Below are 14,067 nucleotides of genomic sequence, written 5' to 3'. Positions count from 1 at the left end.
GCTACTGGGAATGGATTTCCCAACAGTTCAAGACGAAAAACTTATTCCTTTTGATTCACTTTTATTTTCATTTATGTATGACTTGAACCAATTAGAGCTGTCGGATCTAGATAGCCCTTGAATGTAGGGTTGAACAGGAATTTCAATCAAAAACTTGTCCAAGTCTGATTTAGATACTACTACTGGATCAAAGTCTACATACGACCAACGAACATTTGAGGGCACCAAATTGGACGATAAAAGAGCCCGAGAAAGAAGACAGTTGGACTTCATTGTTTTAACTACTCTGGATTCTCGAGGGCTTTATGGTGCTCTCAAAACGCACGTTAAGCCTCTACAGTCACTACAATTGGCCCTAAATCCTGGGTTGGGACAAAGCTCATGGATGCTGTTGAAGACGTACAGTATCAAATACCTTTCGTACCTTCTCTGAATACTGTACAATCCCAACCTTTCTAACCTCTCCCAATACGAGAGCTCTCTCATATCCTAAATGTTTTTAGTAAAACATCTTTGGGCCTGCTCGACCTTTTGCAAACCTGCTGAACTCATTGAAGCCCAAATGGGCGAAACATTTTCAAGATAAGGTTGGACAATCGACTTGTACAGAGTTAGCATCGTCATACTATCTCTGGACTTAAACGTGCGATATATCCAACCACATGTTTGAAAAGCTTTACCAACTTTCAACTGGATATGCTCATCGAAATTTCCATTATTTTCGAGGACTGCACCTAAATCCTTCATGGACGAAACCTCCTCGATATTTTTACCTCCATTATCTATGAGTAGAGTGTTTAATGGCGTTAACTCAAATGTCATTCCATTCAAGGCCTTATTATTCTAAGCAACCCAGGTATAGATTTGATGTAGGACCTCTGCCAACCTACCTGAGTTCTGACCATTGGTACCACAAGCTAATTTTTTATTATCAGCATATGCATAGGAAGAGATACTGACGTTACTACTACTAAGCGTCTGAAGTAAAGCAATGAAGATGATGAATAGGAGAGGACCCAAAATGGAGCCCTAAGGAACACCCGACTTGGCATCATGTATGTCACAAAGGGATCCCTTAGCCTTCACTAATTGCCTCCCACCACAAATGAATCAAATTGAATTTTCACCAATTGAGTGAGTTGTTCTACAAAATTCAAAAATATGTAACTTTTTGTGTGGAGTTCTGTCACTGTACTAAACTCTTGGTTCAATATCATAGTACTGTTTGCTTAGACAAGTAGGAAACTGAATTAAATGACAAATTTAGTCTATATCGGGTGTAGGTTGGCTAAAATGTTTGTTGTCCTTAAAATCCTCAATATCAGGATTCCTGCACTACATTTTTCTTGAATTTCCTTCGCTTAACATGCCATCCAGGATAAAGATAAGATTACCTGGTTTTCATCATTTAACCGCTCAAATTGACCAATCACGTCAATCACAATAGACTCATCATTCGTCAACCATCATTTATGAAATTATCAATACCCTTTTCGTAAGGTCTCTTTTAAGCTTTCAAGTGGATTTTGATTGTGTAATTATTCAAAAAGTCTACAAAATGCAAGCCAGCTTGAGGTGGTTGGGGATTGAATATTTTTTGGACCTTAATTCTAGTTTCCCAAATTTACAAGGAGCTCTGCGTACCCCAAAATAACCTCCCAGCCACTTGGCTTGATCTGACTTGTTCCAGATTTATGCATTAGGCAATCTTACTCCAACCCCTCAAAAACTTGTCTGATATTAGGTCGTACAATCGCAGATCCGTCTTCACAACTTGAAGAAAATTTGAAAAAATCGCTCTAACTGAATTTTTGATCGGACAATAGCTGTGGAGCATCTTTTAGATGCTTTCATCTACAAACCAGAACCTCAACTAATCAATATAACTATTCCGATGTCCAAGGTTTTAAAAAAGAGCGCGACAATATTGTGGTATTCCACACATCCGAACCGTCAAATGTCTGCGATTTCTGCTTTTTATCTTCCAAATGCTATACTGATTTGAAATACGTTTGAGCCATATCGTAGCTTGAATAGGGGTGCAAAATTAGCAAAGGACAAGGCCCATAAACAGGCTTATTGGCTTGTTACAACTTTTGTCTGAAATATGGTAAATGCAGAAAACTAGAAAACAGTAAATACTAAATAAGTCTGATTTTGATACATGCAATCTTTTTTGGTTAGTTTTCTGCACCCCTATGCATAACTTGTTTTGACAATCATAGATGAATGTTATAACATTCGCCTTTACTTTCGTAGTTGCAAGACGAACGAAATCATTTAGCCATATTAAAAGGTATTAAGCTTTGTTTTACAAAATCATTCATTATTTAGCTATCCAAAGTAAAAATATTCGCTCTTTATTGCTAGGAAATATTGAGTAGGGCTTGGCAATACCCTCACTAGCTCAGAAAGCTTATCAGCACCATCTTTGAGCATGTCAAGTGCTACGCAGGCTTTTTATATTTGCAAATAAACTTGTCAAGGCAAAGGTACCGACATGTTTTGGAGAGCTATAAGAGCTATTTTTTGCCTTCCATTTCAAGCAATGAAGATGAACAAGGAAAGTCTTGTACATAATTAAGATTCCATGGTAGAACTAAATCTAAGTTCAGACACAGCATATGTCAGCGTGAAACTATTACACAATAATTTTGTGATACAGATTAAGTTTCATTACACGATAGAGGTAGGATTATATTGTTTTCAAGTTTCTTGAAATTGACGCTATGCCAATTTTTCCCAAATTAACCATCTATCTCCTGACTATTTACCCCATACCTCATGGAAACATGTAAAGGTGTTTCTGATTTTCAAGGAAAAGTACTGTACACAAACTAAACTGCTTTCCAACTTTTGACCTAGTGTATCTCCAAAACATGCATTGAAAAAAGAAAGTCATAGGTGTTTCAGATGAACGTATGAAATATATATGCAAACGGGTGGTAATGTATGTGCAACCTATTTTTTTACTTTCACATAATCATAAAAGGGTTCTAGAAAAACTTCAATCTCACGAGTTTTCCCCCAAAATTGACCTAAATTCATGACAATCATTATACATTGCAGAAATATTGATAATTTTTCGCTGATATGGCTGAAATGGCGTAATAAAAGAGAGATGGTTGTAGTGCAGTTGGTTAACGCACGACCGAGCTAGGCTCGGGTTCATGGGTTCGATCCCATGTCTCTCCCCCATCCCCATTGCTGTAGTGGATCATCGCCTCGAATGGCGCTCCTTCAACCCAGAACGGGCAAGAGAACCAGTATAGGGACCTTTAAGCTGATGTCAAACTCAACCTTCTGAGAAAAATGGTCACGAAACCTCCATTTTGATTCGTTCTTGGGCGGTCACTTGTCACATCTCATTTCCTAATACAATAGCTTAATAATCAAATCGACGGAGATTCTTGGGACAGTCGTCTTCCATCTTGACTGGAATCTTAGGTTAATACTTATTGTCAACCATTATTAATCAGACTCGAATCTTATAGTTTATGTAAATAATTGAGCAAGCTGAACCGTTATGTCATTATGTTGCAAAAGGTTTTGCGGGTGAAGTCGAATATCTTGAAATGCTGAATTTGTTTCTTACACCTTTCCACATGAATACAAGCAGATGAGCACTTGCAGGCAGAAATCGATTCCAGAAAATTTGAATTAAATGGTGAGAACGATAAAATACCTGACTAGAATTAGATATCACACTAATTATGACTAGAATTGTTTATTGTGTGAACTACTCAAACATCGAATTGATGATAACAGAAGGGGTTTAATAATGGACTAATAATTTGGAACCATGCTAGAAAAAAAGTTTTTTAAACGCACTCACTGTTCAAGAATGTTTCAAGCATAAGTGTTCCATATACAAGCAGAACGCATAAAAAGAATGGTAACGTGCACGAGATTTGACATTTCATTCCAAAAAAGGCCCATTTTCTAATTTGCGCGTCTTCATCAAATCTGATCCTTCACGAGCTAAGAAAAGTGATTGCAAAGATTGGTGATCCCAAAGAAGTGATATTGTTAACAGTCTTAAGCACACCTTCAACATAAGAGGGAAGTCCAAGAAAGTACGTCTCACTTTTAATGTTTGAAGAAAGTGAAGATATTCTGCCCGGATAAGAATTGTGCCACTTAGGGATTCTTCTTTGCACTTTGTCTATACGGCCAATATCCCCTGTTAGGAGGGTTCCATACTTCGAGCTTAGTCTACATGAAAAAAGTGAAGAGGAGAATCAAATCACAGCCAGTACATAAACAGTTGGGTAGAGACAAGCGATGAAAATCTTGATTAGTACAGAAGATTGGGTGGGTCAGATTGAACAGATCCTGTTTCAGCTCCCGCCATTGATGACATTTGGACCGGAGCCGGAAAAAGGTGCGTGACCGCCAATATTCCGAAGGGATGTCAGGCCAAGGACAGTAGGGTGTTAGTACGTCCTTGACCGAGAAGGACAACTTGTGTCCGGACATCACCTCCGGAAAGGTCAGGTTCCCAACACTGGGACACTAACCTGGTCAGCCCGATGTTTGGCTGTAAAAATACTTCCATGCATTTTTGGCATATTGGGGAACGCACAGAAATCGTTTGAGGAATTTGGTGAAGGTGGCATCGGCGGATTTGAGGGCGGATTGAGCGGAAGGCAGTAGAGGAAAATTGGGTTGATGTAGGTCCGGAAGAGTTGAAGAACTATTAGAGAGGGAAGATTCTTGATTGGAAGTCGATTGGAAATGTTTTCGATCCTAGCCCTAGCCTTGACTATTGATGATTTGAGATGGTTGGTGGAGGAAAGTTGGGTTGAAGGTGCTTGAGGAGAGATCCACAAAGATTGGACAATTTTATAGAGGAGAGTAACTACCAAGGTGGTAGAGCAGCTGGTCTGGAAATCAAATTGGAATTTGGGAAGGAGATCCCTATCCTCGGCCAATCCGGAAAAGCGGACGGCTAAAAGGGTGGGTGAACATCATCTTTAAGAAGAGTTGGCCACTCTGAATAAAATTTGCCCGAGTCTACTGATTGTAAGAGACTCCCGTGGATGCGATTCATCCATCCTTCCAGAATTCTTGAACGTTGAGTGTAATGGCAGAACAGCTTCAATCCATAGATTCCATTGTGGATTATTCTTTGGAGTTTTGATCATGATGGCCCAAAACCACTAAACAGTAAGGACTACCTGGCTTTGGCGACATTGTTCATTGAAATTTTGGAGGAATGAATGCTACATGTGTTCAATAGTCCTAGTAGCGCTGGAAAAGTGACCGCCCAAGAGATTTGTTTACCTTTGCTTTTGAAGATGACGTCATCAGTCAGCTGTAGCTTAAAGGTGCCTATTGTAATAGATATCAAATTTGTATGACGAAAATACCGATCCAATGAGAAACAATCTCGCAATTGATAAAGATTTTAAAATTGCAGATAAATGTTACATGTTGCAGATAAAATCACAAAACTTGCAAATGCAATGAATTGGCAGACAAATTGGCAGAAAAAGAATGCCTTTTTAAATTTTGGTTGGCCCTAATTATGATCATGTTACAGATCAGTCTCATCGTTTAAGGAACCAGAAAAGGGAACAGGTCTCGATTCGGTACAAAAACTACTCAACTCTGTATAAGGTTGGAAAATCCTCGAATGTTTCTGGATCAAGAGCATCTATTTCGATCTCATCCAATTTCCAGCACAATTATTATTCAACGCTCTTCGCCTTTAAAATTACTATTTACGACTCTAGCAGTTTAGAAAAATCCAAATAAGACTCGCACTCTGATTCCATTATGAATTGCATCGATTTCAAATATGGTAGAATTGATGATCCCTAGACACGAGTTGGAAAACCAGCATTTGATCATTAATCTAATATCCAACTTGACATTCATCGTTTTTCCATCGGCAATGATAGTCTTCTTTTCAAGCAATGAAGTTGACCATGCAATATTTTGGCATTAAAACTATTATAGCCTCCATATCTTTCTTGGGTGCGATGTACTTTCTATGTTTCGTCGCTTGGGACACTCAAAAGCCTTTCTGGACGTCTGGTGAGCTCATTTACGATTCATATTTAGATTCCTGTAGAGACTAGTTGCATGTTTTCAGTGAATTGCAATATATCTGAAACCTTGGTGGGACTACATCAAACTGACCCAAAGTTGATCCAATGCCTCCGAACTCTTATCATAGACCCACCAAAGCCATCACCTTATTGCGTAAGCGTTCCTTTTTATCTTGTCGAAGAATGGCAATTTGTAAACTCTTCCTCTTTCGACGTTATCACTAACACCAAGGATTTTGCATCACTGGTGTTGGCAGGCAAGTTTGTTTGCTGGTACTAGCGCTTGCCTAAATGTCCGAATGGACGATTCCTGTTTCAGCATTGAAACCAGATCAATTCCCTCTACAAGCTTTTCTACTATCAAAGGCCAATGTCCATCTTTGAACTTGAACTTGGCCAGACTGATATTTCTGGCCGGTCATACTCTCGAGCATTCGGCTTTTGAGTAATGGTCAACCCTATCTCAAGAACATGATGATCTGACAGGTTACTAGGTGTCACATGGACATACTGGATCAGATAAGAGTCATTTGAAAAGACCAAGCCCAGAACGTTATTCGCTCTGGTGGCTACACCAGCATGCTGGTAGAGATTGCTCCTCCAGCTTTTCGAATGACTGAGATGTCGATTTCGAATATACCCATCGGGATTAGCCTCCCACTCTACGACGCTAGCCTGAAAATTAAAGTCCCTGCAAAGAAAACCTTCGAGCAAACTGCCCTGTCCAACTCTTTTCCCTTGAATTTGAGAGCTGACAAGAACTAGGCTACGGAACAAGAGGGGGGCTTATACATTATAACAATCGACAGATCTAGCCTTGGATATGACAAACTAAGACTCCTAATTCTCCATTAGATATGTAGAGAAGGCCCAAATATACATTATCCACTTTATGATTTTATGTCATAGAACGGGTTTATTCGCTAGATTGCATATTTTGTGTTTTCATGCCTAATTCTATGGATATTTAGGGTTTCGGGCATAAGTAAATTGAAATGTAGTGTTATACTCATTTATTGCCACTTTTGGTCATGCCAATGCTTAAAACGTATCAACAAGAGTGTATATTCGTAAACATTTAGGTAAAAAGAATCAGTGGCTAAAATGAGCAAAAAGGTAAAATGATAAGGGTGGAAATTTCATTTTTGGACACTTTTGTCCACCCCTGTCCAAAAGTGTCCAAAATAAAGGGTGTACAAAGGTGGCCAAAAATACGACATTTAAAAGCTACAAATCAATAAGAAAATATATTTGAAACTAATATTTCATTCAAAAAACAAATCATTGATGGTGTCAAAAGCAGACTGAGTGTTTATAAACTTTGCCATATACCTCTAACATACCGAAAATAAGATTTGTTAAAGGCAAATTATTCACCTTTTTACCTCACCTTAAATACCAAGCCGTTAAAAAAGTCTCAGTGTACCAGTGTATGATTGGCGCAAAGCATTCAAAAACTGGGATAGGTTAACATCATATTCTTTTTTTTTGCGGACTTCCTTACCGTTACCGGGATTGGAATCCCAGCAGTTCAAGACGAGAAGATTATTCATTTTACTTGACTTTTATTTCTATATATTATTTGATCGACCAACGAATTAGAATTGGCTGATCTGGCTAATCCTTGAATGTAAGGTTGATCCGGTATTTTAGTCAAAAACTTATCCAAGTCTGACTGAAATCCTGCTATTGGATCAACGCCTACTGTACATACGACCTACAAATATTTGAAGGCAGCAAATTGAACAATGAAGGAGCCCGAGAAAGAAGAGAGTTGGACTTCATTGTTTTTAACTAGACTGGAATGCTCAAGCGCTTGATGGTGCTCTCAAAACGCACGTTAAGCCTTTACGGTCACTACAATTGACCCTAAATCCTGGGTTGGTATAAAGCTCATGAATGCTTTTGAAAATGGACAGATCAGATACCTTTCGTACCTTCTCTGAGTACTGTACAATCCCAACCTTTCTAACCTCTCTCAATAAGAGAGCTCTCTCATACCCTCAATGTTCCCAGAAAAACATCTTTGGACCTGCTCGAGCTTTTGCAAACCTACTGAACTAATTGGAGCCCAAATGGGAGAGGCATATTCAAGATGAGGCTGAATAATCGACTTGTACAGAGTTAACATCGTGATACTATCTTTGGTCTTAAACATGTGATATATCCAACAACATGTTTGAAAAGTTTTACCAACTTTCAATTGGATATGCTTATCGAACTTTCCATTATCTTGGAGGACCACACCTAAATCCTTCATGGATGAGACCTGCTCAATGTCCTTACCGTCATCATCTAATGGTGGAGTGTCTAATGACGTCAACCCAAAAGTCATTGAGCGGATTTCATTCCATTCAGTGTCATGTTACTCGCAGCAACCCAAGAGTAGATTTGGTCTAGGACCTCTCCAGACAACCTGAGTTCTGACCATTTCTACCAACTACCAATTTTGTTACCATTTTTATATCATCAGCAATCGGAAGCAGAGCAATGAAGCTGATGAAAAGGAGAGGACCCAAAAAGGAGCCCTGAGGAACACCTGACTTGACATCATGTATGTCACTAAGAGATCCCTCAACCTTTATCTATTGCTTCCTACCAGAAATGAAATTTCTTAACCAATTGAGAACCTTGCCTTGGATCCTAATCTCATGGAGTCTGGTAACTAAAAGAACATGACCTACCTTGGCAAAGTCAGGATAAACTACATCAACTGATTCATGACTCTCTAGTCCCTCAATAATCCGCTCAATATGTTCAATCAGTTGGGTAACCGTGCTAAAATGTGCTCGAACCCGTGGTGGCTAGGAGGAAGGACTTCATGGATATCAAGAAATTCAACAAGTTTGAACTTTATGATCTTCTCAAACACCTTTGCAAAATTCGAAGTGAGAGAAATCGGCCTATAGTTAGTGGGGGAGCATTTATCTTCCCTTCGAAAATTGGAACAACATGCGCTAGCTTCAGAGAGAGGGGGAACTTGCCCTGATCCAAGATGCAACACATCAAGTACGACGAAACAGGAGCAAGAACCTGTGAGCATCTCATCAGAAACTGAGATGTCACACCATCAGGGCCAGGAGAGCTGGAGAGTCTCAAGTCCCTGATGGCCTCTAAAGCATCCTGATCTGTGACCACAAGATCATATAAATGCTCAAGTTGACAAGCCTTCCCAATCTCACAAAACTCATCAATAGAGCAATGGGCTGTTGCTCCTAAACTCTTTGGAGTTGAAAACACACTAGAGAACCGATCTCCAGGTATGTTGGCTATAGACTCTTGAGATCAATGGAGAAGCCATAGACAATGTAAAGGCCTACAGAGTGTTTCATTTTTATCTTAGAGTTCGCATAAGAGAAAAATGCCTTCAGATTCGACCTCACCTCCTGAACTACTCTACTTTCCTTTTTCAACTGATCTGTCTCAATGGAGGCCTTAATTCTACCTTGGATCAACTCCAACTTTCTTTGAAGGCTAGCTACTACTGGACTCAAATTGCTCTGGAGCTCTTTTCAGCGAGTTTGCAACTCTTTTTGAACAAATTCTTCCTATACTTCAGAAGTGCAGATTGTGCCCCGCCCTGTGGAACACATTCAGAGAATGCTAGAGTGGAATAGACCTCCGCAAAAACTAGAACCATTTTCTCTAGGGCTGCATCAATGGATGACTCTTTTGTCAGCATTGAAATGAGGTCAAGCTCTCCTAACCTTTCTATGATCAACGGTCAATGTTCATCTTTGAATTAGAACTTAGCCAGACCGACCTTTTTGGCCGGTCTTACTCTAGAGCACGCCGGCATTTGAGTAATGGTCGACCCCATCTCAAGAGAATGATGATCTGACAGATTACTAGGCGTCACAGGAACGGACTGGATCGGATCAGGGCCATTGAAAAAAAAAACCAGTCGAGAACGCTATTCTCTCTAGCGGCTACACCAACATGCTGGGAGAAATTGCTCAAGATTGCAAACTCCTCCAGCTTTTAGAGCTGAATCTTTTTAATGCTAACTTTTGGCGTAGCAATTGTGCATAATATGCGACTTATATCATTTTAGTAACCATTGGTGTTATGTGCTCAGAAAAGGTGTCTAAATATACCTAAAATGACTTGTGACATAACCGGAAGTACAATTAGTGAAAAACGCAAATTAGGTGAATCTTTGTTCCTGCATATTTGTAAGATTCAAAGGCATTAGAAGGAAATGAGAATAAATTAGGATCCATGGGTATAATTAAGCTTGCCTAAAACGGGATTTCTCAAAATCTCCTTGCCTCCTCTCTACCCAGCATCATTTGACCTGAAAACATACCGTGTGGCGCATATCATCTTCCACACTTTTCAAAAAATGATTTTTTTTCTGATCAAAAGTAATTTTATGGACTTAAAGCCAATTCTTTAGGTTTTGTGACATCTGCAGCTTTCTTTTGCATCTAATTGGGCAAAAGTTTCCAAAAACAAAAATTATGTTCAAACATACCGAACTCTGTAAAAAAAAAGTCTTTCACGTATTGTTGCTGGTGACCAGCCAACCTTCATTGCCAAGTACTTTGGAATTGCCCGGAAGACGGTCTACAATATACAAAGTTGTACCTAATTTGGACGGATCAAGGCCTTCGTGAATTCTTTGACCCCTTTTTGAACCCTCCAGACTCATTACTAATGACTTAAATTAGAAGTAGTTAAATTAATCAACTTAAAGTAGTTGACACAAGTCTAACGTTTACACAACCCATCATTCATACTTGACATGCTTGAACTCTCTGATCTTTTTTTGGCAGCTTGAATTAAGTGCTTGATATAATTTTTAGTAAAGGCTGAAAGCTGGTACCAACTTTTAGCGCCAGGCTGCCATTAGGATCTCTTTTATGGTGGAACTAGTTAAGTTTAGGTCCAATGAGAGACCCCACGGGGTTTCCGGAGCACTTATTTTGAATTGCAACTGTGTAAAATATTCACTTTTTCAATAGTAAATCCCTTCACATTTTTCCAAATCAAGTCGAAATTCATTGACATTGCTAAATCAATGGCTGCATTTTTGTTTCAAGCACTTCCGAGTTAGCAAGCACTGGATTACTCCATAGACCAATGAAAATTATGGACGTACCTCAACCAAGACTAGTCACAAGAAAAAGCTAATTCAGCCGCAAGTACATTGAGGCTGTCTGTAGAAACTTTCGCCCAATTTGCTAGTCAAGGTATCAGGGCTGCCAGGCATATGTTGAAAATTGAGTGGTTTTGAGCTTCAAGAAAGCTGCGGCCAGGACAAACCTGCATCATGATAAGACTAATGGTGCAGCCCAGATGACTAGTCTTGGTCATCAAGGTGTGTCCATAATTTTTAGTGGTTTATGATTACTCCCATGCATTTGAACATTTAGGCAAGCTCTGGTACCAGCAAACACACGTGCCTGTCAATGCCAGTGATGCAAAATTGGCCTTTCAAACTAGTCTTTGCGAAGCTGATCTTTCCTCATAGAGCAACTTGAATGAAGGGTCAGCTTCTCGAAAACGTGTTTAAAGCTTCAAACTTGCATCATTGACACTGGTAACAGCAAGCAGTGCTACCAGGTGGCATATTTACATGCCAAAAAAGTGTACCTCTGGCATGGAAAAATTGAAAACGGCATATTTTTCGGATCTGGCATGTTTTCTGGCACATATCTAAGAGCTTAATGGCAAGATTTTCAAACCTAACAAATTTGTTGCAAAATGGGCAATTGGACATCTTTATTATAATACCTCCACAAATGATCAATAAATATCTAGTCAACAGCCACCATCCGGCAATCCTACACCTCAGAGATGGGAACACGGCCTACCAAATCCACATGGAGGCTGACGAAACGGCGGTCTGGCGGGGGACGGCGGGTCAAGGGCGCGCGGTACATTACCGCCATCTTGGCCTTCTGGCAGGAAGACAGACCCGCACCACTCCTTAACGCCTCTTGACAAGGGGCCAAACAAACCTCTGAGCCCGGGAGCACGATCCGGGACCAGCGTGGGAGAGGCTGTCAAGAGTCAAAGATGCTTCTCCTAAAGGCCGCAGGGACAAGGGGCGGGGCATCCCTGGCTGACGCCGAAAACAAGCTAAGCTCCAAGCACAGACACGTACACCAGCTTGAGACTCGGAAAGTCAACCTGAACTCATTGATGGGCGGCTGTGCCACTGCCATGGCCGCGTAATCGACAAAGGGGACAAGGGTGGCCGCAACCCGCGGAGCAGCTGCCAAACATGAGTAGTCCGGAGGTGAGATGACCTGGCTCGGCTCCTGGAGAACAGGTGGATGGGAGAGGGCATTGGCCAACACGTTGTTCACGCCCAAAATGTGGCAAATGTTGTACATGAACTCAGCAATGAAAACAAGGTGGCGAGTCTGGTGAGGACTCTTTTCCGCCGAGCTCTGGAGTGTGAACGTGAGGGGTTTGTGATCTGTGAGACAGTGAACTTGCACCCTCCATGTACGGCCTGAACGCTCTTATTGAGATGTAAATGGCCATCAACTCTCAATCAAAGGCTGAGTACTTGACCTTAGCTGGCAAGAACCATTTCGAGAAAAACGCCAGGGGGCACCACTGGCCGTACTTGCCCTTCTGGCGTACTCCACACCAACTGCGAGGTTGGAGGCGTCGACGTGGATGGTAGTCTCAGTGTTTGGGTCCAGAAACCGGAGGAGTGTGACGTCTGCAATTGTGTTCCTGACAGCATTGACGCAATCAAGGAAGTCAGGCCAACTTTGAAGTCCTTCTTCATGATGGTTGTGGCCGCGTGGAGTGGACCTAAGTGGGGAGCAAGACAGGGAAAGAAGTGGCGATAAAAATTAACCATCCTCAAGAACCTCTGAACCTCCTTCTTGTTCGTTTTTTTTGCGGTTCACCCCAATGCCTGCCTGAGCCAGACAACTCAGAACCTGACAAAGATCTCTCTCACGCTCCTCCTTGTTTCCTGACGCAATAGAAACATCATGAAGATAAATGAAAACGAAATGGAGATTGGCAAGAACGTGGTCCATGAGGCGCTGGAAAGCCAAGGGCATACACAAGAACTTGAAAAGGACAAATAGGTTAATGATAGCGGCCTTGGGAATGTCTTTGTCGGCCATTGGGATCTGGTAGAAACTCTTAACCATGTCTACTACAGAGAATACCTGCTCCCACGTAGCCGTGCGGCTAAATCCGCAATTTGAGGAAGCTGGTACCTTTCATCCTTTGTGGCCACATTCAATGCCTGGTAGTTGCCACAACAGCGCCAGCCCTGTCTGACTTCCTGACGACATGGAGGGGTGAACTCCAGTGCCAGTTGAAATTCCGGCAGATACCCGCGTTCTCTAGCAAGTCAACTCAGCCTTCCACTTCTTGCCTTCAAGACAGCAGGCTGGGCGTGAACAGGTGGACCCTCAGTTGGTACGTAATGCCGCACGCCATGTGCTACGGAGGGGCGTCAAAGGCACGGGTTATGACGGTGGGAAAATCGTCCAGGATCTTGAGGAAGAGCGGTTGTCCGACGAGATCTTGAGGAAGCGGGGTTGCCCAATGAGACCGCTCTGATGCTGGTGTTGGCGGAGTAGAATTTTGTCTCCACCAGTACCCTGCCATGGAGATCGATGGCCAAATCCTGAGAGATGAAGAAATCTGCTCCCAGGATTGTTTGGGCCACATCAGCCAACCAGATATCCTGGCGGATAAGGTGGGTGATGACAAGGTGGACTTTCCTCCCACCAAATTGACCTCACCTGGTTGTTTCCCTGATGGGTTCTCTTTAAATGTGCGCACGTATGGGTCCGGGCATCCGTGTCTTGGCAGCCTTCTCTGCGGGCAGTTCCAACGCCACAACCATCTCCGGTACGCCAGCTGGTGTGCAGAGACTTTAGGGTTGGCATTGGTCTTATTGAAGAAGGATGTCAAGATGGATGTGTGGCCAAGTGGAACTCCTTGAGCTCCTCCTGATCACCATGGGGCTGGTCCTCCTCTGCAAAGGACTCTGCGAGTAAAGATGTCTGGGCGGTGTTGAAGC

General features: G+C 41.6%; 1 protein-coding gene across 1 annotated transcript in view; it reads left to right on the top strand.

The window, feature by feature from the left end:
• Nucleotides 1-5,877: 5,877 nt before the first annotated feature.
• The window catches only part of LOC131880152 (uncharacterized), a 17,888-nt gene continuing 9,698 nt past the window's right edge, over nt 5,878-14,067 (top strand). The window contains exons 1-2 of the mRNA XM_059226681.1: nt 5,878-6,042; nt 6,101-6,210. Coding sequence (XP_059082664.1) covers nt 5,922-6,042; nt 6,101-6,210 — 231 coding nt within the window. The 5' untranslated portion in view covers nt 5,878-5,921. The remainder of the gene's footprint in view (nt 6,043-6,100; nt 6,211-14,067) is intronic.

Source organism: Tigriopus californicus, chromosome 5 (genome assembly GCF_007210705.1).
Source record: "Tigriopus californicus strain San Diego chromosome 5, Tcal_SD_v2.1, whole genome shotgun sequence".
NCBI lineage: Eukaryota > Metazoa > Arthropoda > Copepoda > Harpacticoida > Harpacticidae > Tigriopus > Tigriopus californicus.
The sequence above is the reverse complement of the archived record's forward strand: the minus strand, read 5'-3'. Positions and strand labels throughout refer to the sequence as shown.